The sequence below is a fragment of the Elephas maximus genome, chromosome 15 (genome assembly GCF_024166365.1).
Source record: "Elephas maximus indicus isolate mEleMax1 chromosome 15, mEleMax1 primary haplotype, whole genome shotgun sequence".
In the NCBI taxonomy this organism is placed as follows: Eukaryota; Metazoa; Chordata; class Mammalia; order Proboscidea; family Elephantidae; genus Elephas; species Elephas maximus.
The window spans coordinates 75,715,519-75,740,577 of record NC_064833.1 but is presented as its reverse complement, the minus strand read 5'-3'; the positions used below and the strand labels follow the sequence as shown (position 1 = coordinate 75,740,577).

The 25,059-nt window shown below is 37.0% G+C and overlaps 1 protein-coding gene across 8 annotated transcripts in view; it reads left to right on the top strand.

Moving 5' to 3' along the window:
• SGK3 (serum/glucocorticoid regulated kinase family member 3) overlaps positions 1-25,059 on the top strand; it is a 219,068-nt gene that overhangs the window by 181,890 nt on the left and 12,119 nt on the right. For all 8 annotated transcript variants that reach the window (XM_049853664.1, XM_049853666.1, XM_049853667.1 and 5 more), the window contains 7 exons: positions 2,629-2,686; positions 14,687-14,770; positions 14,873-15,004; positions 16,192-16,304; positions 16,398-16,434; positions 16,974-17,060; positions 23,922-24,017. In XM_049853664.1, coding sequence (XP_049709621.1) covers positions 2,629-2,686; positions 14,687-14,770; positions 14,873-15,004; positions 16,192-16,304; positions 16,398-16,434; positions 16,974-17,060; positions 23,922-24,017 — 607 coding nt within the window. The remainder of the gene's footprint in view (positions 1-2,628; positions 2,687-14,686; positions 14,771-14,872; positions 15,005-16,191; positions 16,305-16,397; positions 16,435-16,973; positions 17,061-23,921; positions 24,018-25,059) is intronic.

The window sequence follows — 25,059 nt, the reverse complement described above, 5'->3', positions numbered from 1 at the left end:
TTTGTTTTAAAGCTATTTCAATATCTCAGCATATCATTAAAGAACAAAATAGTTTAAAGAGCAAGTTTTTTTAAGAAGAAAAATATCTAGTTTTGTATTTATCGCACTAATCTTTACCTAGCCCTGGTATTACTCTCATGTTTGAATTGACTATTTCTTTCAATATGTGAATTGAAGGAAATTTCAAATCTAAGTGTATTCATTTCCCACTTCCTAGTACAAGTTAGGAATTTAGGTCATGTTGAAGGAAACAGTTCTTCTGGCTGCTTAAGCTCAACCTTCTGCCTCTGTGCACCTTTGACTATACACAGCCTATGCTGTTTTTACCTGATAGGTTGATAAAAATAAAAGGACGGTCTTAGTATTCCTTCCGACTTTTCTACTTCTGGCTTTCCTACGTTACCATCTGTGGGAATAAGCACCAAGGTGTTTTGTCTTTAATATATGATAGGTGATGTACTATGTTTTACACAAATAGCACACGAGTTGTACGTTTTTTGCCAACTATGTGGCCCTGTCAGGCATTATTTTCCTAGGCGCACCATGCGCATTATATGTGTGGGTGCGTTATTTATGTGGGTACATCACTTGCAAAAAAAATACAGTATATGCAAAGCACAGTGGTGACTTTTTCTCCACCAGAAATTTTTCTTAGCAACTTTTACTAGATGTCCTAGCTAGTAACTTCTTTTCAAAAGAATTTTTAGATACCGGGGAGTTCTTGGGAGTCTCTGGGTGGTACAGACCTGCTAACTGAAAGGTTGGTGGTTGAGTTCACCCGTAGGCCTCTTGGAAGAAAGACCTGCTAATCTGCTTCTGAAAAGTCATCCACTGAAAACCCTACAGAGTATGGTTCTACTCCCGTACACGTGGTGTTGGTGCGAGCCAGAATCAACTTGATGACAACGGGTTCTAGGTCGTCCTTGGAACGTATCACTAATTTACATAGTTATTCAATTTCCTGTATAATAATATTGGTGAAGTCACAGTTAATAACATTGGTTTAGATAGAAACAGTTGTTGGTATTAGTGCCGTCAGTTGATTCTGACTCATGGCGACCTCATGTGTGCAGAGTAGAAATGTTCCACAGGGTATTCAAGACTCTGACCTTTCAGAAGCAGATTGCCAGGCCTTTCTTCCTAGACACCTCTAGGTGGGTCTTCTGAGGCACCTCTGGGTAGGTTTAAACTACCCTGGGTGGTGCAGATGGTTAAGAGCTCCACTACCAGCCTTTCGTCTAGTAGTGTAGCACTTAACCATTTGGCCCACCCAGCTGCCTAGATAGAATTTTAACATAATGTAGATAGAAACTACATTTTGTTGAAAATATATATGTTGTTGTTGTTAGAGGCCGTGGAGTCAGTTACAACTCAGCAACCCTGTATACAATAGAACGAAATACCACCCAGTCCTGCTGCATCCTCACAGTCTTTGGTAGGCTTGAGCCCGTTGTTGTAGCCACTGTGTCAATCCATTATCTCATTGAGGGTCTTCCTCTTTTTCACTTTCTACTTTACGAAGCGTGATGTTCTTCTCCAGGGACTGGTCCCTGCTGATAACATGTCCAAAGTATGTGAGACAAAGTTCACATATATATATATACTTTTAAGTCACTCTTAAGCAGAATTTGTAGAGGTTTAAATAAAGTTATAAAATGTTTTATCTAATCAGAAAATATATATATGATTACTACTCGTTACTGCCTGTTTTATATTAAAGATGAGATACTACCAGTGGGAAAACGAGAGTTATCATGCTGAAGTGTTTTGTATTGAACATTTTCTTATTCCAGTGAGGTACTATATTCCATAAAGTTTATGTTCTACATTGTAGTTTGATAAGTAGCGTCTGGGATCTTAAAAGCTTGTGAGCGGCCATCTAAGATACAACTATTGGCCTCTATGCATCTGGAGCAAAAGAAAAAGAATGAAACCAAAGACTCAAAGAAGAAATCAGCCTACAGGACCAACTGCCTACACGAACCGCAAGCCTCACCTATCTAGAGACCGGCAGACTAGATGGTGCCCGGTTACCACTACCAACCATTATGACAAGTGACCACAACAGATGGACACAGATAGAATGGGAGAAAATTATAGAATAAAACTCAAAATCTTAAAAAAAAGGCCAGACTTACTGGGCCAGCAGAGACCTGGGGAACACCCGAGACTATCACCCTAAGATACCCTTTAAACTTGGAACTGAAACTGCTCCCATAGCCACCTTCAGCTAAATAACTGATTGGCTTATAAAATTAACAATATTTCCTGTGAGTACTGTTCTTCTCTATTTTAAACAACAACAACAATCATCTATTTGAGACGAAATGGTCACCATTCGCCCTGGAGCAAAGATGAGAAGGTTAGGGGGTGCAAGGAAACAAAAATAATGGAAACAAAACAACAGAATGGGAACTAATGAGAATGTTGATACAGCGTGGAAAGTGTAACCAATGTCACTGAACAATATGTGTACAAATTGTTAAATGAGAACCTAATTTGCTGTGTAAACTTTTACCAAAAAGTCAATAAACTATTAAAAATAAATAAGGTACTAAGAAATGTTTAAAAGTTAACATCTTTCTAATTTCTCTGAAGCTAATTTTTGTCATTGTTAATTTATTTCAGTGCCAAACCAACAGACTTTGATTTCTTAAAAGTTATTGGAAAAGGCAGCTTTGGCAAGGTAAGAGAGTTTTTATTTTTCCATTCAGTAAATAAGTACTTATGGAATACATGCTTTCTATAAGTGAGGCCACATATGCAGAATACAGAGTTAAGATACTTTGCCTACCAGAGTATTAAGGGAGATAAGACATCGACTCAAATTCTAAAATAAAATTCATTTATTCAACAAGTATTTATTGAGTACCAGCTATTTGGAAAGCACCTTATTGGTCCCTGAGTAGATAGTGTTGTGCAAAACTGGCATGATTACTACATCTGTGATGCTTACAGTCTAGTGGGGGAAATAGTCAATTAAAAATATACAGTCAAAAGAGAAATGAAGTCTTGATGCATGCCACGACATCATTATGCTGAGCAAAATAAGTCAGTCTCAAAAGGACAAATACGGTATGGTCTCACTTTTATGAAATAAGCAAATGTATAAAACCCACTGCCATCAAGTTGGTTTCAACTTATAGCGACACCATCGGGTTTCCAAGGTTGTAAATCTCTATGGAAGCAGACTGCCACATCTTTCTCCCATGGATCCCCTGATGGTTTCGAACTGCCAACCTTTTGGTTAGCAGTGGATTGCTTTAACCACTGCACCACCAGGGCTCAAATATATAGCAACCAGAAATTATTAACTCACCAGGGGTGGGAGAGAGAATGGGAGGGTACTTTTTGCTTAGAGGGCATTGAGTTTATGTTAATGGTGGTGGAATAATTTCCTTAAGTCATTACACAGCTTGAAGAATGTAATGAATGTTGCTGAATTATACATGTAGAAAATTGTTGAATTGGCATATATTTTGTTGTCTTTTACACACACTAAAATACACACACACAGAGATAAATAATTACAGGTAGTAATGGGGTTGTGAAGGAAATGAAGACAGGATAATAGTGGGAGAAATCCTTACTTAGATGGGTTGGTCAAGTACGACTTCTTTGAAGCGATGCTATTTAAGCTGAGGCTGATTTACACAGCTGGAAGGAAAGGAATGTTCAAAGACCCTCCTAATTTTAATACAGTGAGTGTCCGGTGAATTACATAATTTGACAAGGAACAAGAATCAGTTAAGGTCAAGGTTATCAGGAAAAACTTCACAGATGGGGTTATCAGAATGATCAAATATATTTAAGTGTTTTTTCCATTATACTTCAATGTGTAGTAAGAATGAATATGTATGTGCTTAATTATATTTTGCTATATATCCATAGTCCATAGCTTTCACTATCTCTAGTTTGTTTCCTATATAGGGTTGTTATGAGTCGGAATCAACTCGATGGCAGTAGGTAATTTGTCTTCTAAGTTCCCTAGAGACTAGACACTATAGTCATAAAATTAAACCAGTATATGTTTATTCATTCAACAAATATATATTGGCCACCTGCTATGTGCTTGGCATCGTGATAGTACAAGCAATAGAAAGTTAGAAATGGATCTTACTCTTAAAATGCTCAGAATCTTGGGATCCTAGAAGATAGTACAACATTAAAAACAAGCAGCATTATTTTTTGGAAATTTCACATTTAGATCTAGAGCCTACCAGGAATTGATTTTTGTGTAAGATGTGAGTCATAGGGTCACAGTTCGTTTTTTCCCCTGTGAATATCCAACTGATCCCACACAATTTATTGAAGACTCTTCTTTCCCCACTGATCTGCAATGCCACCTTTGTCATTTATCAAGCGTGCATATATGCCTAAGTCTAGCTCTTTTTTTTTTTTCTATCTCTAGATTTTATATTTCTATTTCTAGGTTTTATATTTTGTTTCATTGATTTATTTGTCTATGAATGTATCAATGCCACAATAGTAGCTTGATATAACAGAACAAATCCTTACTCCTTCTTCCTCTTCAGGAGGCTATTCTTAGCCCTTTTCATATCTGTATAAATTTTAGAATCCATGTATCAGTTTCCACAAAAAATCTGTTGGATTTTGATTAGGATTACATTGAATCTGTAGATCAGTTTGGGGAGAATTGTCATCTTTACAATATTGAGTCTGCCAAAACATAATCACGATATTTTCCTTTGTTAATTTAGCTCATCCTTAATTTTTTTTAATGTTTTATAGTGTTCTGTATAGAATCTTACATATCCTTAATTAGATTTATTCTTAGATGTTTCATTTTTATGCTGTTGAAAACTGGTGTTAATTATTAAATGTGAATACTTTGAAGAAGTGTGCATTTCGTATGACAGATTGCTCCTATTCCTAGCTACGTATCCAACAGAAATGCATGCATATATCAACCGGGAAAGGCGTACGTGAGAAATGTTCATAGTGTCGTTATTCATAAACAGTCTCAATGTCTTTCAACGAAAGAGTGGCTCAATTGTTGTGTGTTTATGTAATGGGAGATTCTACACAGTGATGAAAATATGCAAACTATTCTACATGTCACAACATAGATAAGTCTTATGTAATTTAGAGTGATGGAAGCCAGGCAAAGACTATATGACTCTAATTATATAAAGTTCAAAATAAGTTTAGAAATAGTGACTATCTCTGCAGAGGAAGGCGTGGGTAGTGATTGACGTAGGGCAAGAGGGAGGCTTCAGGTTACTGGCAGTGTTTTATTTTTTTGCCTGGCTGCTGGTTACATAGGTGTGTTTACTTTCTGACAATTTATTGAACTGTAATGTTTATGAGGTTTTCTATATGTATGCTGTCTCAGTTTAAAAAATAATCACAAAGTAGATGGTTTTAAAGAACAAAAATTTATTGTCTCATAGGACCAGAGGCTAAAAGTCCAAATTCAGGGTGTTGACTCTAGGGGAAATTCCTTCTTTTTCTCTTTCAGCTTCTAGTAGCTTCCAGCAGTCTTTCGTGTTCCTGGGCTTGTAGTTGCATCTGTCTTTGTTGTCATATGACATCTGTCTCCTGCCTGTGTGTATGTGTCTCTGTGTCTGTTTTCCCTTCTCATAAGATACCACTCAGAAGACATTAGGTTTAGGACCCACCCTATTCCTGTATGACCTCATTAATATAACAAAAGAATAAAACCCTTTTTCCAAACCAGGGTCACATTCAAAGGTACAGGGGTTAGGACTTCAGAATATCTTTTTAAGGAACATAGTTTAATTCATATCGTACACTGCATTGGAGACCTGGTGGTGCAGTGGTTAAGAGCTTGTTTGCTAACCAAAAGGCTGGCAGTTTGAATCCATCAGCCGCTCTTTGGAAACTATATGGAGCAGTTCTGTTCTGTCCTATAGGGTTACTATAAGTTGGAATAAACTCGATGGGAATGATTTCTCTTTTGTATGCTATATTAAATTAAAAAAATTTTTTTAAATCTTTCAGCACTACTAAATTAGCAATGGTTTAAGGAAGAAATCACAGATTTCTTAGTGTCAAATGAAAATGAAAGCACAACATACCAAAACTTACGGGATGCAGCAAAGGCATTCCTCATTGCCATCGAGCCAATTCCAACTCATAGCAACCCCATAGGACAGAGTAGAACTGTCACTTAGCATTTTCAAGGCTGTACATCCTTACAGGAGCAGACTGCCACATCTTTCTCTTGTAGACTGGCTGGTGGGTTCAAACCACCAACCTTTCGGTTAACATCTGAGCACTTAACCACTATGCCACCAGGGCTCCTAGTAGCAAATGCATTATAGGGAAACTTGAACAATAAATGCCTACACGAAAAAAGTTGAAACAGCTCAACTCTACAACTTGAGAAACTAGAAAGAGAAGAGCAAACTAAGCCAAAACCTACCAGAAGAAAGGAAATAAAGATCAGAGCAGGAATTGAAAAAAAAAAAAAAAGAATCAACAAAACTAGAAGTTGGTTCTTTGAGAAGATCAATAAAATTGACAAACCTTAGCTAGACTGAGAAAGAAAAAAAAGAAAAGATACAAATAACCAAAATAAATAAAAGAGGAGACATTACAACTGACCTAATAGAAATCAAGAGAATTCTGACAATATTGTGAACAATTGTACAGCAACAAAACTGGATAACATAGATGAAACAGACAAATTCTTAGAGGCATACAACCTACCCAAACTGACTCAAATGGAAATAGAAAATCTCAACAGACCTGTAACAAGTGAAAATATTGAATCATTGATCAAACCCTCCCCCCCCCCAAATAAGTCTTGGACCAGATGGCTTCACTGGGGATTTCTACCAAACGTTTAGAGAAGAACTGACACCAGTCCTGTTTAAACTCTTCCAAAAGAAAGAGAAGGAAGGAATATTCCCTAATTCATTCTGTGACGCAAACATAACCCTGATACCAAAACAAGACAAAGATACCACAAGAAAAGAAGACTACAGGCCAGTATCTTGTATGAATATAGATGCAAAAATCTTCAACAAAATACAAGCAAATAGCATCCAGTAGCACATTAAAAGAGTCATATACCATGACAAAGTGGGATTTATTTCAGGAATGCAGGAAAATCTATCAATGTAGTATACCACATCGATAGAACAAAGGAAAGGAACGACATGATCATCTCTATGGATGCAGAAAAAGCATTTGATAAATTCAATACCCTTTCTTGATGAAAAGCCTCAAGAAGATTGGCATAGAAAAGAAGTTCCTCAATATGATTCAGGACATATATGAAAAGCCAACAGCCAGCATTATACTTAAGGGAGAAAGATTGAGAGCTTTCCCCTTGAAATCAGGAACAAGACAAGGGTGCCCGCTCTCTTCAGTTCTATTCAGTATTCAGAAGTCCTAGCCAGGGCAATAAGATTGAGAAAAAGAAATAAAACTATCCAGGTTAGAAAAAAAGAAGTAAAATTCTCTCTATTCATGGATGACATGATCCTATATATAGAAAATCCCTAAGAGTCTTTAAGAAAACTTATAGAACTAACAGAGGAATTTAGCAAAGTTGCAGGGTACTAGATCAATAAACAAAAATCAGTTGGGTTGCTATACACCAACAATGAGAAATCTGAAAGGGAAATTAGGGAAATGATGCTATTGTCTAGGAATAAATTTAATCAGGGCTATGAAAGACTTATACAATAAAAATTACAAAACAGTGCTAAAAATGATTAAAGAAGACATAAATAGAAAGATGTTCCTTGTTCATGGATTGGAAAACAATATTGTTAAGATATCAGTACTACTCAAAGAGATCTATAGATTCAACGCAGTCCTGAACAAAATTCCAATAGCCTTCTTTACAGAAATGGAAAAACCAGCCCTCAACCTTATATGGAATGGCAAGAGGCCCCGAATAGCTAAAGCATTGTTGAAAGAGAAGAACAAAGTAGGAGGACACACTTTCTGATTTTAAAACATACTGTATGGCTGGAGTAATCAAAACAGGCTGGTACTGGTATAACAATAGACACATAGACCAATGGAATAGAATTGAGAGTTCAGAAATAAACTCATACATCTATGGTCAACTGATTTTTGACAAGGGTGCTAATCCATTTGATGGGGAAAGAAGGATCTCTTCAATAAGGGGTGCTGGGAGAATTGGATTTCAACATGCAGAAAAATGAAACAGTATCCATGCCTCACGCCACACACAAAAACAAATTCAAAACAGATTAAAGATCTAAATATGCAAACTAAAACCATAAAATTCTTGGAAGAAAATGCAGGTGCAATGCTGTTGGGCCTAGATTTTAACAATGGATTATCTACTGTAATAACAAAAGCACAAATAGCAAAAGACAAAATAAAAAAACAGGACCTCATAAAAATTTTAAACTTTTGTTCATCAAAAGACTTTACGAGAAAAGTGGAAGGACAAGCTGAGTGAGAATATCTTTGGAAACCACATATCTGATAAGAATCTAATAACCAAAATATATATATAATTTCAACAACTTAGCAATAAAAAGACAACCAAGTTATAAAATGGGCAGTAGACATTTTACCAAAGAGGACATTCAAATGGACACCAAACACATGAAACGATTATCAACATCACTGGCTATCAGAGATACAGATCAAAACCACAAGGAGATACCATTTTACTCCCACTAAAATAAAAAAAACAAAACAGAAAATAACAAATGTTGGCAAGGATGTGGGCAAATTGAAACCCTTCTGTTGTACTGGTAGGAATGCAAACTGGTACAGCCTTTGTGGAAAATAGTTTGACAGCGCCTCAAAAAACTAAAAATAGAACTAACATATGATCCAGTAATTCCACTACCAACAAGACTTGAAAGCAGGGACTCAAACAGAATTGTACATCAGTGTTCACAATATTGCAGCACTATTCATAGTAGCCAAAAAAATTGAAACAACCTAAATGCCCATCAGCAGATGAATGGATAAACATACATACATACAATGGAATACTACTCAGGCAGTAAGAGAAATGACCTTGGTATATGCTACAATATGGATGGAGCTTGAAGACATTATGCTAAGTGAAATAAGCCGATCACAAAAGGACAAATATTGTTTGACTTCACTTATGAAAAGACAAGAACAGGCAAATGTATAGAGACAAAAGTTGATTAGTTATTACCAGGGGCAGGAGGGAAGGGGAAAGAAGGGATTATTGCTTATAGAGTACTGACTTACGGTTTATGGTGATAGAAAAATCACATTGATTAAGGGTAGAGTTAGGCTTGCACAATTAATGTAATTAGTTGTATACCTGTAAAAAGTTAAATTGGCAAGAGTTGTGTGATAGAAACATTTACAACAACAACCTTCCCCCTATCCCCCCCAAAATAGAGTAGCTGCTGAGGCTGCTTGTTGTTAGGCGCCATCGAGTCAGTTCTGACTCATAGCGACGCTGTGTACAACAGAACAAAACACTGCCCGGTCCTGAGCCATCCTCACAATCGTTATGCTTGAGCCCATTGTTGCAGCCACTGTCTTAATCCATCTTGTTGAGGGTCTTTCTCTTTTTCGCGGGCCCTCCACTTTACCAAGCATGATGTCATTCTCCAGGAACTGATCCCTCCTGATAACATGTCCAAAGTATGTGAGACATAGTCTTGCCATCCTTGCTTCTAAGAAGTGTTCTGGTTGTACTTCTTTCAAGACAGATTTGTTCGTTCTTTGGCAAACCCAGTGCCGTCGGGTCGATTTGGCAGTCCATGGTATATTCAGTATTCTTCGCCAACACCACAATTCCAAGGCATCAATTCTTTGGTCTTCCTTATTCATTGTCCAGCTTTCGCATGCATATGAGGAGATTGAAAACACCATGGCTTGGGTCAGGCACACCTTAGTCTTCAAGGTGATATCTTTGCTTTTCAACACTTTAAAGAGGTCTTTTGCAGCAGCTTTTTTTTTTTTACCCAAAGCAATACGTAGTTTGATTTCTTGACTGCTGCTTCTATGGACGTTGATTGTGGATCCCAGTAAAATGAAATCCTTGACAACTTAAGTCTTTTCTCCATTTATCATGATGTTGCTTATTGGTCCAGTTGTAAGGATTTTTGTTTTCTTTATGTTGAAGTGTAATCCAGACAGGACTTGAAACCAGAGACTCAAACAGAATTGTACACCAATGTTCACAATATTGCAGCACTGTTCATAATAACCAAAAGGTTTGAAACAACGTAAATGCCCATCAGATGAATGGATAAAGATACATACATTGTATGTACGTACATACAATGGAATACTACTCAGGTAGTAAGTCTTTGATCTTCATCAGTAAGTGCTTCAAGACCTCTTCACTTTCAGCAGGCAAGGTTCTATCATCTCTATAAGGCAGGTTGTTAATGAGTCTTCTTCTAATCCTGATGCCCTGTTCTTCTTCATATAATCCAGCTTCTTAGATTATTTGTTCAGCATACAGATTGAATAATCATGGTGAAAGAATACAGCCCTGACGTACACCTTTCCTGACTTTAAACCATGCAGTATCCCCCTGTTCTGTTTGAATGACTGCCTCTTGATCTATGTACAGGTTCCTCATAAGCACAATTAAATGTTGCAATATTGCACAATTAAGTGTTGCAATATTCTAATATTGAAAGATTCTATGGGAAAATATTAAACAAAGGAAGCATTAAAAGAAGATGGAAGGAATACACAGAGTCACTATACCAAAAAGAATTGGTTGACATTCAACCATTTCAGGAACTGGTGGTACTGAAGAAGAAGCCCAATCTGTACTGAAGGCATTGGCAAAAAACAAGGATCCAGGAATTGATGGAATACCAATTGAGATGTTTCAACAAACGGATGTAGCACTGGAAGAGGCTGCTTATGGACAACCAAATACCTCATGGAATTTAGTCCCTTAATTTGGAGGTTTAGGGTCATGGTTTTGTAGAAGTTAATTGGTCTAATATCGCGTTTAGTGTTTCTGTTCAACCTCCTAGCTCCTTGCGTAGTGCCTGGGGCCTTAATAGCTTGTAAGCGGCCACCCAAGGTACAACAATTGGTCTCTATCCACCTGGAGCAACAGAGGAAAAAGGAGAGTCAGGAATAAGAGGAGAAAATGGACTGTGTGGCTAACTGCCTCCATGAACTGGCTCCTTTTCCATGAAACCAGAAGAACTGGATGGTGCCTGGCTACCATTACTGAACATTTTGATCAAAGATTGTGTAGAAGAATCCTGATCAAAAGAGGTAAAATGCAGAACAGAATTTCAAATTCTCATGGACTGCGGACTTTCTGGAGCCATGGAGTATGGATGAACCCCTGAAACTATTACCTCGAGGTAATCTTTAAACATTAAGCCAAAAATATTCCCTGAAGTTTTCTTAAAACCAAAGAATAGTTTCGCTTCACTAGTAAAGAATATCTGTCTTGAGCATTGTGCTCTTTTAAGACTGCCTATGTAGTATCAAATTGACAACTGCAACTCAAAAATTAGGTAAGAAACATAGAGGAAGTGAGTTTATAGTAATGGGGGAGAAACATCTCCAAAAAGGAGTGTGAGAATGGCTGCACAACTCAAATGTAATCAGTGTCACTGAACCGTACATACAGAAACTGTTGAATTGGTGTATGTCTTGCTATGTATATTCTCAGCAACAAAAATAAAATGTTTTTTAAAAATCTTTCAAAATGGTTAGAAACCATTTAAGTGCAGTAAAACAAATACAAAGCAAAGCAGAATACTACAAAAAAACAGAAAAGCAAACATTGAAATGCAAATTCACAATCTACTTGGAAATTACAAAAATATATGTGATTCCAAAAAAAAAAAAACCTCAAACCTGTTGCTGTCGGTTCTGACTCATAGCAACCTTAGAATTCAGAGTAGAACTGCCCCATAGTGTTTCCAAGGAGCACCTGGTAGATTTGAATTGCTGACCTTTCGATTAGCAGCCATAGCACTTAACCACTGCGCCACCAGGGCTCCTGTGTGATAAACTAGACATAAATAATGACTACATTTATTCTAAAACCCTTCTCCAGCAGGTGGCCTGTATTCCTACTTCCACTTTCCATTTATCCATTTGATTCTTAACCTTCTATCTGTTCTCCAAATCTACAAAAAAAAGAGCGTACCTGACAGGAATCAATCCTTCTTAATTGCCACGTTGTTGGAATTATTTTCTCAGAATTGTACTTGAAGATGAACCAGTTAAAATATTAGAGAAGGAAAAGTAATATTGGTAGGAAAAAAAAAAAAAAGTAGGAAGTACCAAGAAAAAGACAAATTTGAGAAGGAACGTTCAACAGAGTTAAATGCTGTAGAGAGGAAAAGAAATGAGAAAAAGTCCATCAGTTGAGCGTAGGCCATTTTCACCTTGAAGATATTTTAACTACAACTTTATGAATATCAAACTTTTTTTTATTAATAGATTTTTTAGAACAGTTTAGATTTAGTTTAGAGCAGTTTTAGATGTACAGAAAAATTGAGTAGTGTAGAAAATTCTTGACTGCCCACAATTTTCCTCTATCATTAATATCTTACATGAGAATAGCATATTTATTTCCAATTATTGAACCAATATTGATACATTATTAACTAAAATCCACAGTTTATTCTGATTTCTTTAGTGTTTACATAGTTTCCTCTTTTCTGTTCAAGGATCGCATCCAGAATACCACATTACATTTAATTGTCTTGTCTCTTTAGACTGTGACAGTTTCTCAGGCTTGCCTTGTTTTTGTTTGTTTTTTAATGCTAGTTGTCATTTTATTGACTCTTTTGTAGGGTTTACTTGTTTTTGATGACCTTGACAAGTTTTGAGGAGTACTGCCCAGCCATATTGTAGGATGCCCCTCTGTGGAATTTATCTGACGTTTTTCTCATAATTAGTTTGGGTTTATGGGTTTAGGAGAGGAAGAAAAGCCAGGTGTAAGGTGCCGTTTTCATCACATCTTATCAAGGGTATATACTGTCTACATGATTTATGAGTGTTGGTGTTGACCTTGATTACCTGACCGAATAGTGTTAAGTTTCTCCACTGTGAAGTTACTCTTTTTTCCTTCTTTCCATACTGTACTTTTTGGAAGGAAGTCACTATGGCAGCCCACACTTGATGAGTAGGTAAAGTCCCCTCACCAAGGGCTGAGTATCTATATAATTTATTTGGAATTCTTCTGCCTGGGAGACTTGTCTCTTCCCCTTATTTATTTATGCAATCATTTATTTATTTCGGTGTGGACTCATATTTTATACTTTGGATTGTAATTCAGTGCTACTTTATTCCATTGTGCAGATTGTTCCATCTTTGGCCATTGGGTACTCTTTCTCTTGGCTACTGTGTCATTTTGACATACCCTCATCATTGCTCATTTTTTGTTTTTGAACCACTTACTTACTTTCTGGCACTACAAGATGCTCCAGCTCGTCTTTTATAGTTCCTGCCTTAATCCTAGAACCAGCCATTTCTCTAAGGAGCCCTGGTTCCTTTTATTGTAGAATAGTATTGGAAACCAACATCTGGGTATTATATGTGCTTGTTGCTCCTGGGGTGTCATTTATTTTAGGCCCTCTCAGCTGACAGAATAAATACGTGTCTATTCCAACCCAAGTATATGCATATATCTATAAACATTTCTTTGTGTAACCATCTATATAATAAGATAAACAGGAATTCTTACCATATGAATCACCCTAGCCTCCTCCCCTTACTTATCTGTAAGCTTCTGCTTCAACGGTGAGAAACCTGGCTCCCACTATTCGCCATCCATTGACTGTATTTTTACACAAATAATGCATGTCACCTACGTTTGCTTGCTCTCTGCCCCCCACCCCTGCTCCCGCCAGCAAAGTATTTTTATAAGCATTTCTGTGCGAGTTTTTTGGCAGTACTACAATTTTAAATCCATACCCCTGTGGGAAACAAATTTATCCACCAGAATACATGCTTACGTACAGTTCCTTTTGCCTTTAGTCCTACAGACTGCACTCATTTCCAGAGTTGTATAGGTCAGCACTGTCTCTCTGTCCCACTTCAGGGAGGTCGTTTCTTAAATTTGCAGCCTCTTCTAGCTTTCTGCATATTCTGAAAAGTGCCTACCTGCAATCCAGCCCATTATAGAAACTCAGCTGCACGTGGTGCTTCTGTCTCCGAACTCTTCTGAATTCAAAACCTGTAGGAGAAATCTAAATATTAAAAAGATGCATTTTGCTCACCTAAAAGTCACTGCTGCTTGTTTTTTTTTTATAAAGCCATGAAATTTTAGCGTCAATAGTTTCTAGGGACCTCAGGACTCAGAACTCAGAACTCTTTCTGTATTCTCTTTCTCACTTTGTCTCTTTCACTGTAACACACAGTAGCACATATAAAAAAAAAAATATCCCTCCCAAAAGACACCCACATCCACCCTCACACACAGAAGTTCTTAAGCAGCGTAGATATTGTCAATTCAGTTCAGTGAAAATCTCAAATACTAATACATTAAGTGACAAAGAAATGGTGCCTGGCCATTCAAATGATCAACGCTCCTTATTGCTTCATTAAAATATCTAAGGAAAAGTGAAATTATAGAAGTAAATTTAGTAGTTGCTTTTCAGTTGTCAAAGCAAAAAGGTGAACTTTCTTTTTATACGATTTTAAAAGTATTAATTTATTCACAATTATTTCTATCCAAAATATTGGGATGCGTAATAGTATACACCATCTTTAACAGGTTCTTCTTGCAAAACGGAAACTGGATGGAAAATTTTATGCTGTCAAAGTGTTACAGAAAAAAGTTGTTCTCAACAGAAAAGAGGTAAAATAAGATAGCTACTGTTTTTCGTAAGCCCCATTTTCTCAGTTAACAGAATTGTTTTCAGATATGTAATAAAAATTGATCCTTTACCTTTTTTCCTAGCAAAAACATATTATGGCTGAACGTAACGTGCTCTTGAAAAATGTGAAACACCCATTTTTAGTTGGATTACATTATTCTTTCCAAACAACTGAAAAGCTTTACTTTGTCCTGGATTTTGTTAATGGAGGGGAGGTGAGTTTTATAATTAGTTTTCTAATGTTGATAATGTTTAGGGAATATAAGATAAAGCTGAAGTTCTTCTTATAAGTTCTAGATGGACAGTCCATCATCAACAGGTATTTTTTGAGTATTCAAGGTACTGGCTAAGCATATGCTAGATGCAGAGAAGTATAACCTGGGCTCTGTTTTTAAGCAGGTTATGGTGTAGTTGAGAAGGTTTATGAAAGAACGTTAGTATGAAGCTATAGACTTCATGCATAGTTTTGTCACTAAGCTATATAGCAAGAAATAATATACTGAAACATTAGAATAAAACATGATTTATAATTTAGGTTATTTTGTTTCAGCAGTTGTATATAAATATTACTCCAGCTTTTCCTTTTCTAAAATGAGTCAACTGTTGATACCAGTCAAATGAATGTCCCTCTTATTGAGGGTTCTGGGGTGACGTGAGTTTAGAAAATGCTTCGTGTAATCCCCTTTCTTGGTGATTAGGGAAGTTCTGCCTTAAACACAGCCAGGATTTCTTTTAAAAAGAATTCATCTCCAGCCAGTTGCTACCACATTGGAATTTAGGCCTAATGCTACAGAGCTTCCTTTTTTGTTTTCCTAGAGAAAATAAATAAATAAATTATATATATATATATATATATATATATATATATATATATATATATATATATATATATATATATATATATATATATATATTTTAAATCCCTAGTTTTTAAATGTTACCGACTAGTTCTGAATTTTCTAAAAACAACATTTGGCTCAAGTGCTGTAAATTATATGTGTGGGTTGAATTTGATCTGCTAGCCACAAGTTTTCATATATAACTGAATATATGAATAGTTGGTTTTTTTAATGAAAGAACGGTTTGAAAAGGCCCAGTGAGACAGGTAATTACATGGCACTATCAAGATCTTTGGCCGTTACTGATAATCTTTGCCGGAGTTGTTGCCCAGAGTGGTGAGATTACTATCAAAATGAGGCTTGAGAAGGCAATGGGAGACAGCCAGCAAGAATACACAAAGACGCTTGATTGAAGAGAGGATTTCTAGCTGGGAGAATCACAGTTCTGTACTTTGGGGCATTTTTGTCTCATATTCAAAGTACTAGCAGTTACTGTTTTTATTTTTACAGGATGTATTTGTTTCATCTTATGAATCTTAACATTCATATTTTCAATTCTACAGCTATTTTTTCACTTACAAAGAGAACGGTCCTTTCCCGAACACAGGGCTAGGTTTTATGCTGCTGAAATTGCCAGTGCGTTAGGTTACTTGCACTCCATCAAAATAGTGTACAGGTAAAGCTCAAAATATTATGTCTAAAAATTTCTTTTTAATATTTTATGTCAGCTAATATTCAGTTTTATTTTTCTTTCCTTGCACTTTTATAGAGACTTGAAACCAGAAAATATTCTTTTGGATTCAGTAGTAAGTATTATCTTTTAAAAAACTACTCGTTCTCAATTTTTTTTGTTGTTATGCTTAGTGGAAAAAGTCAGTCTCAAAAGCTTACAGACTGCACAATTCCATTTACATAACTTCTCAAAATGATGAAACTGTAGAGCTGGAGGGCAGACGAGTGACTGCCAGGGCTCAGGGCCCATGGAGGGCGGAGAGTACAGGGATAAAAGGGTGACATATGGGAGTTCCTTCATGGTGGTGGCCACAAGAATCGGTAGTTAGGATAAGATTACATAGAACTCACCCACACATAAATGCGTGCACATAAAAAATAGTGAAAACCAAATGAGGTTAGAAGTCTAGGGAACAATATTGTACCCATGGCATTTTCCCAGCTTTGATACTGCACTGCAGTTATATAAGATGTTATCATTGGGGAAAACCGGATGAGGGGCACCCATGACTCTGTGTACTGTTTTTGCAATTTCTTGTGAGTTTACAGTTATCTCAAAATAGTTAATTTGTATCTATGCATTGTTTTAATCTTTCTGCCCCTTTTTTGTCAGGGACATGTTGTCCTAACTGACTTTGGGCTTTGTAAAGAAGGAATTGCTATTTCTGATACCACGACAACATTTTGTGGAACACCAGAGGTGAGAAACCTGTTTCATTTGTCATTTATAAAAAAAAAAAAACATTTATAAAGCATGTGTAAAATGCAGATATGAGCCACAAATTACATATACAAAATTTGAAATAAGAAAAGTAGAATAAAAACTGTCATTTAACTTCCAGCCACCTGGGAATTACTGATATAGATGCGTACTGAACATTCAGAGTTTATTGGCAGTTGATATTTTTAAATATGATTGTGAGATACCACAAGATCGTTTTGAATAATCCAACAAAGATAAATTATACTTGGTTGGTTTGAATTTTAATTCTTTTTAGAAGTCCTGAATCAGTGATCAAAATGCTCTTAAAATGAATGGCGGTGATGGTTACACAACTCTGTGCATATGTACTAAAAACCATTGACTGTCCATTTTAAATGGGTGAACTGTATGGTGGACGGATACCTCAATAAAGCTGTTATTTTAAAACATGAACGGAATCAAATATGGTAGACTACTAACATTGCCTGTATCTAACTGAAGAAAAAAATTGAAGCCTTGAGTTGCAATATTGAAGGATTCTATGGGGAAAATATTAAACTACTCAGGAAGCATCAAAAGAAGATGGAAGTCTCACTCCAACAAGGCTGGCATTAATCCAAAAAATACAAAATAATAAATGTTGGAGAGGCTGCAGAGAGATTGGAACTCTTATACACTGCTGGTGGGAATGTCAAATGGTACAACCACTTTGGAAATCTATCTGAAGTTTTCTTAAAAAGTTAGAACTACCCTACAACCCAGAAATCCCACTCCTTGGAATATACCCTAGAGAAATAAGAGCCTTCACACGAACAGATATATGCACACCCATGTTTATTGCAGCTCTGTTTACAATAGCAAAAAGCTGGAAGCAACCAAGGTGTCCATCAACGGATGAATGGGTAAATAAATTGTGGTATATTCACACAATGGAATACTACGCATCGATAAAGAACAGTGACAAATCTGTGAAACATTTCATAACATGGAGGTACCTGGAAGGCATTATGCTGAGCGAAATTAGTCAGAGACAAAAGGACAAATATTGTACAAGACCACTATTATAAGATCTTGAGAAATAGTATAAACTGCGAAGAACACATGCTTTTGTGGTTACGAGGGGGGGAGGAAGGGAGGGTGGGAGAGGGTTATTTGCTAATTAGTTAGCAGATAAGAACTACTTTAGGTGAAGGGAAAGACAATACTCAATACAGGGAAGGTCAGCTCAACTGGACTGGACCAAAAGCAAAGAAGTTTACGGGATAAACTGAATGCTTCAAAGGTCAGCGGAGCAAGGGCGGGGGTTTGGGGACTATGGCTTAAGGGGACTTCTAAATCAATTGGCAAAATAATTCTATTATGAAAACATTCTGCATCCCACTTTGTAATGTGGCGTCTGGGGTCTTAAATGCTAACAAGCGGCCATCTAAGATGCATCAATTGGTCTCAACCCACCCTTCATTCCCAAAGGAGAATGAAGAACACCAAGGTCACACGATAAGTACGAGCCCAAGAGACAGAAAGGGCCACATGAACCAGAGGCTTACATCATCCTGAGACCAGAAGAACTAAATGGTGCCTGGCCACAACTGAAGACTGCCCTGACAGGGAGCGCAACAGAGAACCCCTGAGGGAGCAGGCGAACAGTGGGATGCAGACCCCAAATTCTCATAAAAAGACCAGACTTAATGGTCTGACTAAGACTAGAGGAATCCCAGCAGTCATGGTCCCCAAACCTGCTGTTGGCTCAGGACAGGAACCATTGCCAAAGACAACTCATCACAAAATGGAAGGGACTGGACAAAGGGTGGGAGAGAGATGCTGACGAAGAGTGAGCTACTTGTATCAGATGGACACTTGAGACTGTGTTGGCATCTCCTGTCTGGAGGGGAGATAGGAGGGTAGAGAGGGTTAGAAACTGGCAAAATTGTCACGAAAGGAGAGACTGGAAGGGCTGACTCATTAGGGGGAGAGTAAGTGGGAGTATGGAATAAGGTGTATATAAGCTTATATGTGACTGACTTGATTTGTAAACTTTCACTTAAAGCTCAATAAAAATTATTAAAAAAAAAAAAAAAAAGAATGGGAGAGGATATTTGTAAAAAAAAAAAAAAAGATGAAAGGGAAGCTAGCAGAGGAGGGGACCTCATACCACCAAGAAAGGAGTGCCGGGAGCAGAGAACGTCCTTTGGACCCAAGGTCCCTGCGCAAAGACTCTCCTAGTCTGCGGGGGGAGATTGATGAGAAGGCCAACAGAGATAGAAATCCTTCCCCTGGAGCTGACACACTGAATGCGGACTTTTAGCCTACTTTACTATGAGGAAATAAACTCTTTGTTAAAGCCAAAAAAAAAAAAAAAAAAATAGAAGATGGAAGGAATACACAGAGTAACTATACCAAAAAGAATGTTCAACCATTTCAGGTGGTACCATATGAGCAGGTACCAATGGTACTGAAGGCGTTGGTGAAAAACAAGGCTCCAGGAATTGACGGAACACCAACTGAGATGTTTCAACAAACAAATGCAGTGCTAGAAGTACTCACTCATCTATGCCAAGAAATTTGGAAGACAGCTACCTTGCCAACTGACTGGAAGAGATCTGTATTTATGTCTATTTACAAGAAAGGTGATCCCACCAAATGCGGAAGTTATCGAACAATATTGTTTATACCACACACAAGTAAAATTTTGCTGAAAATCATTCAAAAGCGGCTCCAGCAGTGTATGTACAGGGAACTGCCAGAAATTCAAGCCGGATTCAGAAGAGGATGCAGAACCAGGGGTGTCATTGCTGATGTCAGATGGGTCCTGGCTGAAAGCAGAGGACACCAGAAAGCTGTTTATCTGTGCTTTATTGACTGTGCAAAGGCATTCAACTGTGTAGATTATAAAAAATCATGGACAACATTGCAAAGAATGGGAATTCCAGAAGACTTAATTGTGCTCCTGAGGAACCTGTACATAGATCAAGAGGCAGTTGTTCAAGCAGAACAAGGGGATACCGAGTGGTTTAAAGTCAGGAAAAGTGTGCACCAGGGTTGTATTCCTTTCACCATATCTATTCAGTCTGTACATTGAGCAAATAATCTGAGAAGCTGGACTATATGAAAAAGAATGGGGCATCAGGATTGGAGGAAGACTTATTAAAAACCTGCATCATGCACATGACACAACCTTGCTTGCTGAAAGTGAAGAGGACTTGAAGCACTTAAACTGATGATCAAAGACCACAGCCTTCAGTATGGATTACACCTCAACGTAAAGAAAACAAAAATCCTCACAACTGGACCAATAATGAATGGAGAAAAGACTGAAGTCATCAAGGATTTTATTTTACTTGGATGCACAATAAATACCCACGGAAGCAGCAGTCAAGAAATCAAAAGATACGTTGCATTGGGCAAATCTGCAACAGACCTCTTTAAAGTGTTGAAAAGCAAAGATGTCACCTTGAAGACTAAGGTACGCCTAACTGAAGCCATGGTGTTTTCATTTGCCACCTATGCATGTGAAAGCTGGATGATGAATAAAGAAGACCAAAGAAGAATTGACGTCTTTGAATTGTGGTGCTGATGAAGAATATTGAATATACCACGGACTGCCAAAAGAACGAACACATCTGTCTTGGACGAAGTACAACCAGAATGTTCCTTAGAAGCAAGGATGGCAAGGCTATGTCTCACATACTTTGGACATGTTGTCAGGAGGGATCAGTCCCTGGAGAAAGACATGCTTGGTAAAGTAGAGGGTCAGTGAAAAAGAGGAAGACCCTCAATAAGATGGATGGGCACAGTAACTGCAAGAATGGGCTTAAGCATACCAACAATTGTGAGGATGGCATAGGACCAGGCAGTGTTTCATTCTCTTGTACATAGGGTCGCTATGAGTCAGAACTGACTTGATGGCACCTAACAACAACAATAACAATCAAAAAAAACCCGTTGCCATCAAATCGATTCCAACTCATAGCAACCCTATGGGACACGGCACCTCGTGGATTTGAACTGCCGACCTTTTGGTTAGCAGCCATACCACTTAACCACTATGCCACCAGGGTTTTCACAACAACAACAGGTGATATCTATATTGGTTACTATTATATTTCCCTGTTTTTCTATGTGGTTGAACCATTTCATAATAAAATCAGCATTTCTTCAACAAAAGAAAATAAAGCAAAAAATGTGAAAAAGAATCATGTATCAGAAGTTATTAGCTGGAGCGTCCCATTTCCTAATCATACCAGCTAGCAGAAATGTGTCTATTTGTGAAAACAAGATAATCCTTGCCATTTATGTAAAAGCCTTGTTATCTTTTCTGACTTCACACACACATAAACACAAAAACTTAGTTTATCTTAAGCTGTCCTGATTTAATCTATTTCAAATGACCTTAGGTGCCAGGTAATATTTCGTCTTTATTGTGGAGCACTTGCAGGTGCAGTGTTGACAGAGTATGATGACCCTGGTACCATTACAAAACGTTCTGATCGAAGATTCCGTAGAAGAATCCTGATTAAAGGTGGAAGGTGGGAGGAGAGGTGTAGAACAGAACTTCAGTTCTCATGGAATCCATACTTTTCGGAGCCGTGGAGGCTGGATGAGCCCCCAGAACTATTACCCTGAGATAGTCCTTAAACCTTAAACCAAAAGTATCCCCTGAAATCTTAAAACCAGACAGTAGTTTAGCTTAACTAATAAAGACTGTCTGCTTTGAACTTTGTGCTCTTTTACAATCTATCTGTATGGGATCAAACTGACAACAGTAACTCGAAAGACTAGATAGGAAGCATGGGGCAGTGAGTTTGTTAATGGGGGAGGGACAGCTCACAAAAGGATGGTGAGAATGGTTGCACAACTAGGAGAATGTAGCCAGTGTCACTGAATTGTACACATAGAAACTGCTGATGTATTTTCTGCTGTGTACAGTCATTCTGCATAACGGCTATTGAGGCAGCATCTGACTGCATGTATGTCTGTGATCCCATAAGGTTATAATCGAGTTTTGAAATCCTGACTGGAGGACAGTATGTAGCGGGCGTAACTGGATGTAGTGAACACAACAGCTTCGCACACACAATATGCATATCTCATGTCTCTTGTTTACAAAGCTGTTGTGCTGCCAAATGTATAATGGGTACAGTATATATATAACTTACAATACATACATCTTGATATAATAAATGCCTATTTTTTTATGTTACTGGCTTATGTATGTACTGCACTGTACTTTCTATCATTATTTTAATGTGAACTTTCGCTACTTGCAAATAGAAAGTTCAGTGTGTAACAGTGTATGCTTTGACTCATAGGCAGCAGCATCCAATAACATGTATCATGCGTTTCTTGAGTGTTGTAGCGTTGTTTCTTTTAAAAATATTACCATGAAGTGCGTCATGGCTCCCCAGTGCAACAAAACCAGCGCTAGTGATCACAGCAGCAAGAGGCAAAGAAAAAGTATCAATTTGGAAATAAAACAAAAGGTTATTAAATAACATGAAGGTAGAAAATCAGTGAATGCTGTTGCTTGCGATTTAGGCATGTTCGCACAACGTCCAAATCACATAACATCCTATTTCACAGAATGTTTTGTGGACATTAAGCAGCACATGACTGTATTCTCAACAACAACAAAAATAAAATTATTTAAAAAAAATGATAAAATGGCTCACGTATGACTTCTGATCAAGATCAGAAACTTGATAAAAGCATCTATAAACCAAACCAAACCCCTTGCCATCAAGTCAATTCCGACTCATAGTGACCCTGTAGGACAGAGTAGAACTGCCCCATAGGGTTTCCAAGGAGTGGCTGGTGGATTCGAACTCCTGACCTTTTGGTTAGCAGCCAAGCTCTTAACCACTGCGCCACTAGGGCTGTAAAAGTATCTACAAGTGATGATTATTTGCTTTGTAATGTACTGTTTTTTTCCTTTCTCTCTATAATCTAACCCAAGCTTTCATATGTATTTGTAGTCATTCTATTTTGGTTTATGTATAAAGACATGTTTTTTGTGAAGATACATGGATTTCATAGTTAACAAAATGTTTCTTAAGTCCTATAGATTTTAGAAAGAAAACACAGGTTATTTTGTTGCCTAAATTTAAATGTGAGCAGGAAATTGTTAAACTTCTAAAAATTTATTTGGCCATTTCTTTGGATCATATTAAAAAAAAAAACTTAAGAGGAAATGTTTTTCTTACATATACTTGGTGTGAAAAGAGGAAATAGGTATTCTGGAATCTACAGTTCAAATTCACCATCTTATATGTGTGAAATTGTGATGTGTTTAAAATTTTTTCAAACTAAAATGTTAATAACCATCTTACACTTACACTTAGGAAACTTAGACTTTCCTAAATAACATATTTAGAGAACTACTGTTGTAATTTTCAAATAAGAAAAATTAATTTCATTTTTCCTTGAAAAGGAAAAAAAGGATTATATTTGACACAATAAGAACTCTTTCTTCAAGGAAAAAATGTGATGAATAATATCTAGAGGAACTTCTGAAATTAATCTTATAAAAGACTTTCCCCAAAAAATACGTATTTTACGACCCACTTAGTATGAAAGATCCTACACTGTTGTCCTCTTCCGTTTGTGTTAACTGCATCCCAATTTCTGGAGGAGGTGCTAGAATATGTGTATTTTGAAAAAGTGCCCCAGTCGATTCTCAAGAGTACCCCCACTAAGAACCACTGGGACAGAATGAGGACATCCTCCCAGCCTACTGAAAATCGAGATAACAGGTTTTTAGTGTGATACTAAAACCTAAAATTTGTTAAATTTCTGAATTGTTCCTAATTTTAATTGTCTGAGTTGTTTATTGAAATATTCTAATATTTAATCTTTGTATAGTACCTTGCACCCGAAGTAATCAGAAAACAGCCCTATGACAATACCGTGGATTGGTGGTGCCTTGGTGCTGTTCTGTATGAAATGCTGTACGGATTGGTATGTACTTCTTTTCTTTTGTGACTATGTCAGTGTATTGTGATTAATTTGAGGTTTCTCTTTCTGATAATCTTGTGAAAATGCTAACAGAGTAGCAGAGCAGTAACCTGGTTAAATGAATGAAAAAACACTTTAGGGATATGTACAAACAGGATAACTTTTCAATTTGTTACTAGCTTTTTTGAATTGGTGTAACTATTTTTCTGTCATATTAATCACTAACTTCAGACATTCTCATCCCACGGTCATTTTTAGAAATAGACACCTAGTTGTAACATTAAAATTACTCACTTTCCTTCTTTAAACCCAACAATAAACCAAAACCAAACCAAACCCATTGCCACTGAGTCGATTTTGACTCATAGAGACCCTGTAGATAGTTTAGCTTTATTAGTAAAGTATTTCTGCCTTGAGCATTGTGCTCTTTTGAAGAATTATCTTTGCAAGATCAAATTGACAACGGCAACTTGAAAGGTTAGATGAGAAGCTCAGAGGGCAGTTAAGTTTATGTTGAGGTTGGTGAAATAATTTGGAAAAGGATAGCAAGAATGGTTGTACAACTTGAGGAATGTAGTTAGTGTCGCTGGATTGTACATGCAGAAACTGTTGAAATGGTATATCTTTTGCTGTGTATATTTTCATTAAAAAATAAAATAAAATTACTCACTTTTCATTGTGTTTACTCCAAACATCATTCCTGCCTAATTTCAAAAAGGTGAAAGAAAATTTTGTTTTTATCAACATACCCAACCACCCAGTGCTGTCAAGTCGATTCCAACTCATAGCGACCCTATAGGATAGAGTAGAACTGCCCCCATAAAGTTTCCAAGGAGCGCCTGGCGGATTTGAACTGCCGGCCCTTTGGTTAGCGCTGTAGCACTTAACCGCTACGCCACGAGGGTTTCCGGCAATATACTGTTTTATTTCAAAAGATAATTTATTTGAGTATTTGCCTTGTAGTTTGTTTTTATAGGATTTAATTAATACATTGATTCTCAGCTTTTTCACCACTGGGGATTCTACATTCCCCTTCTCATAAACA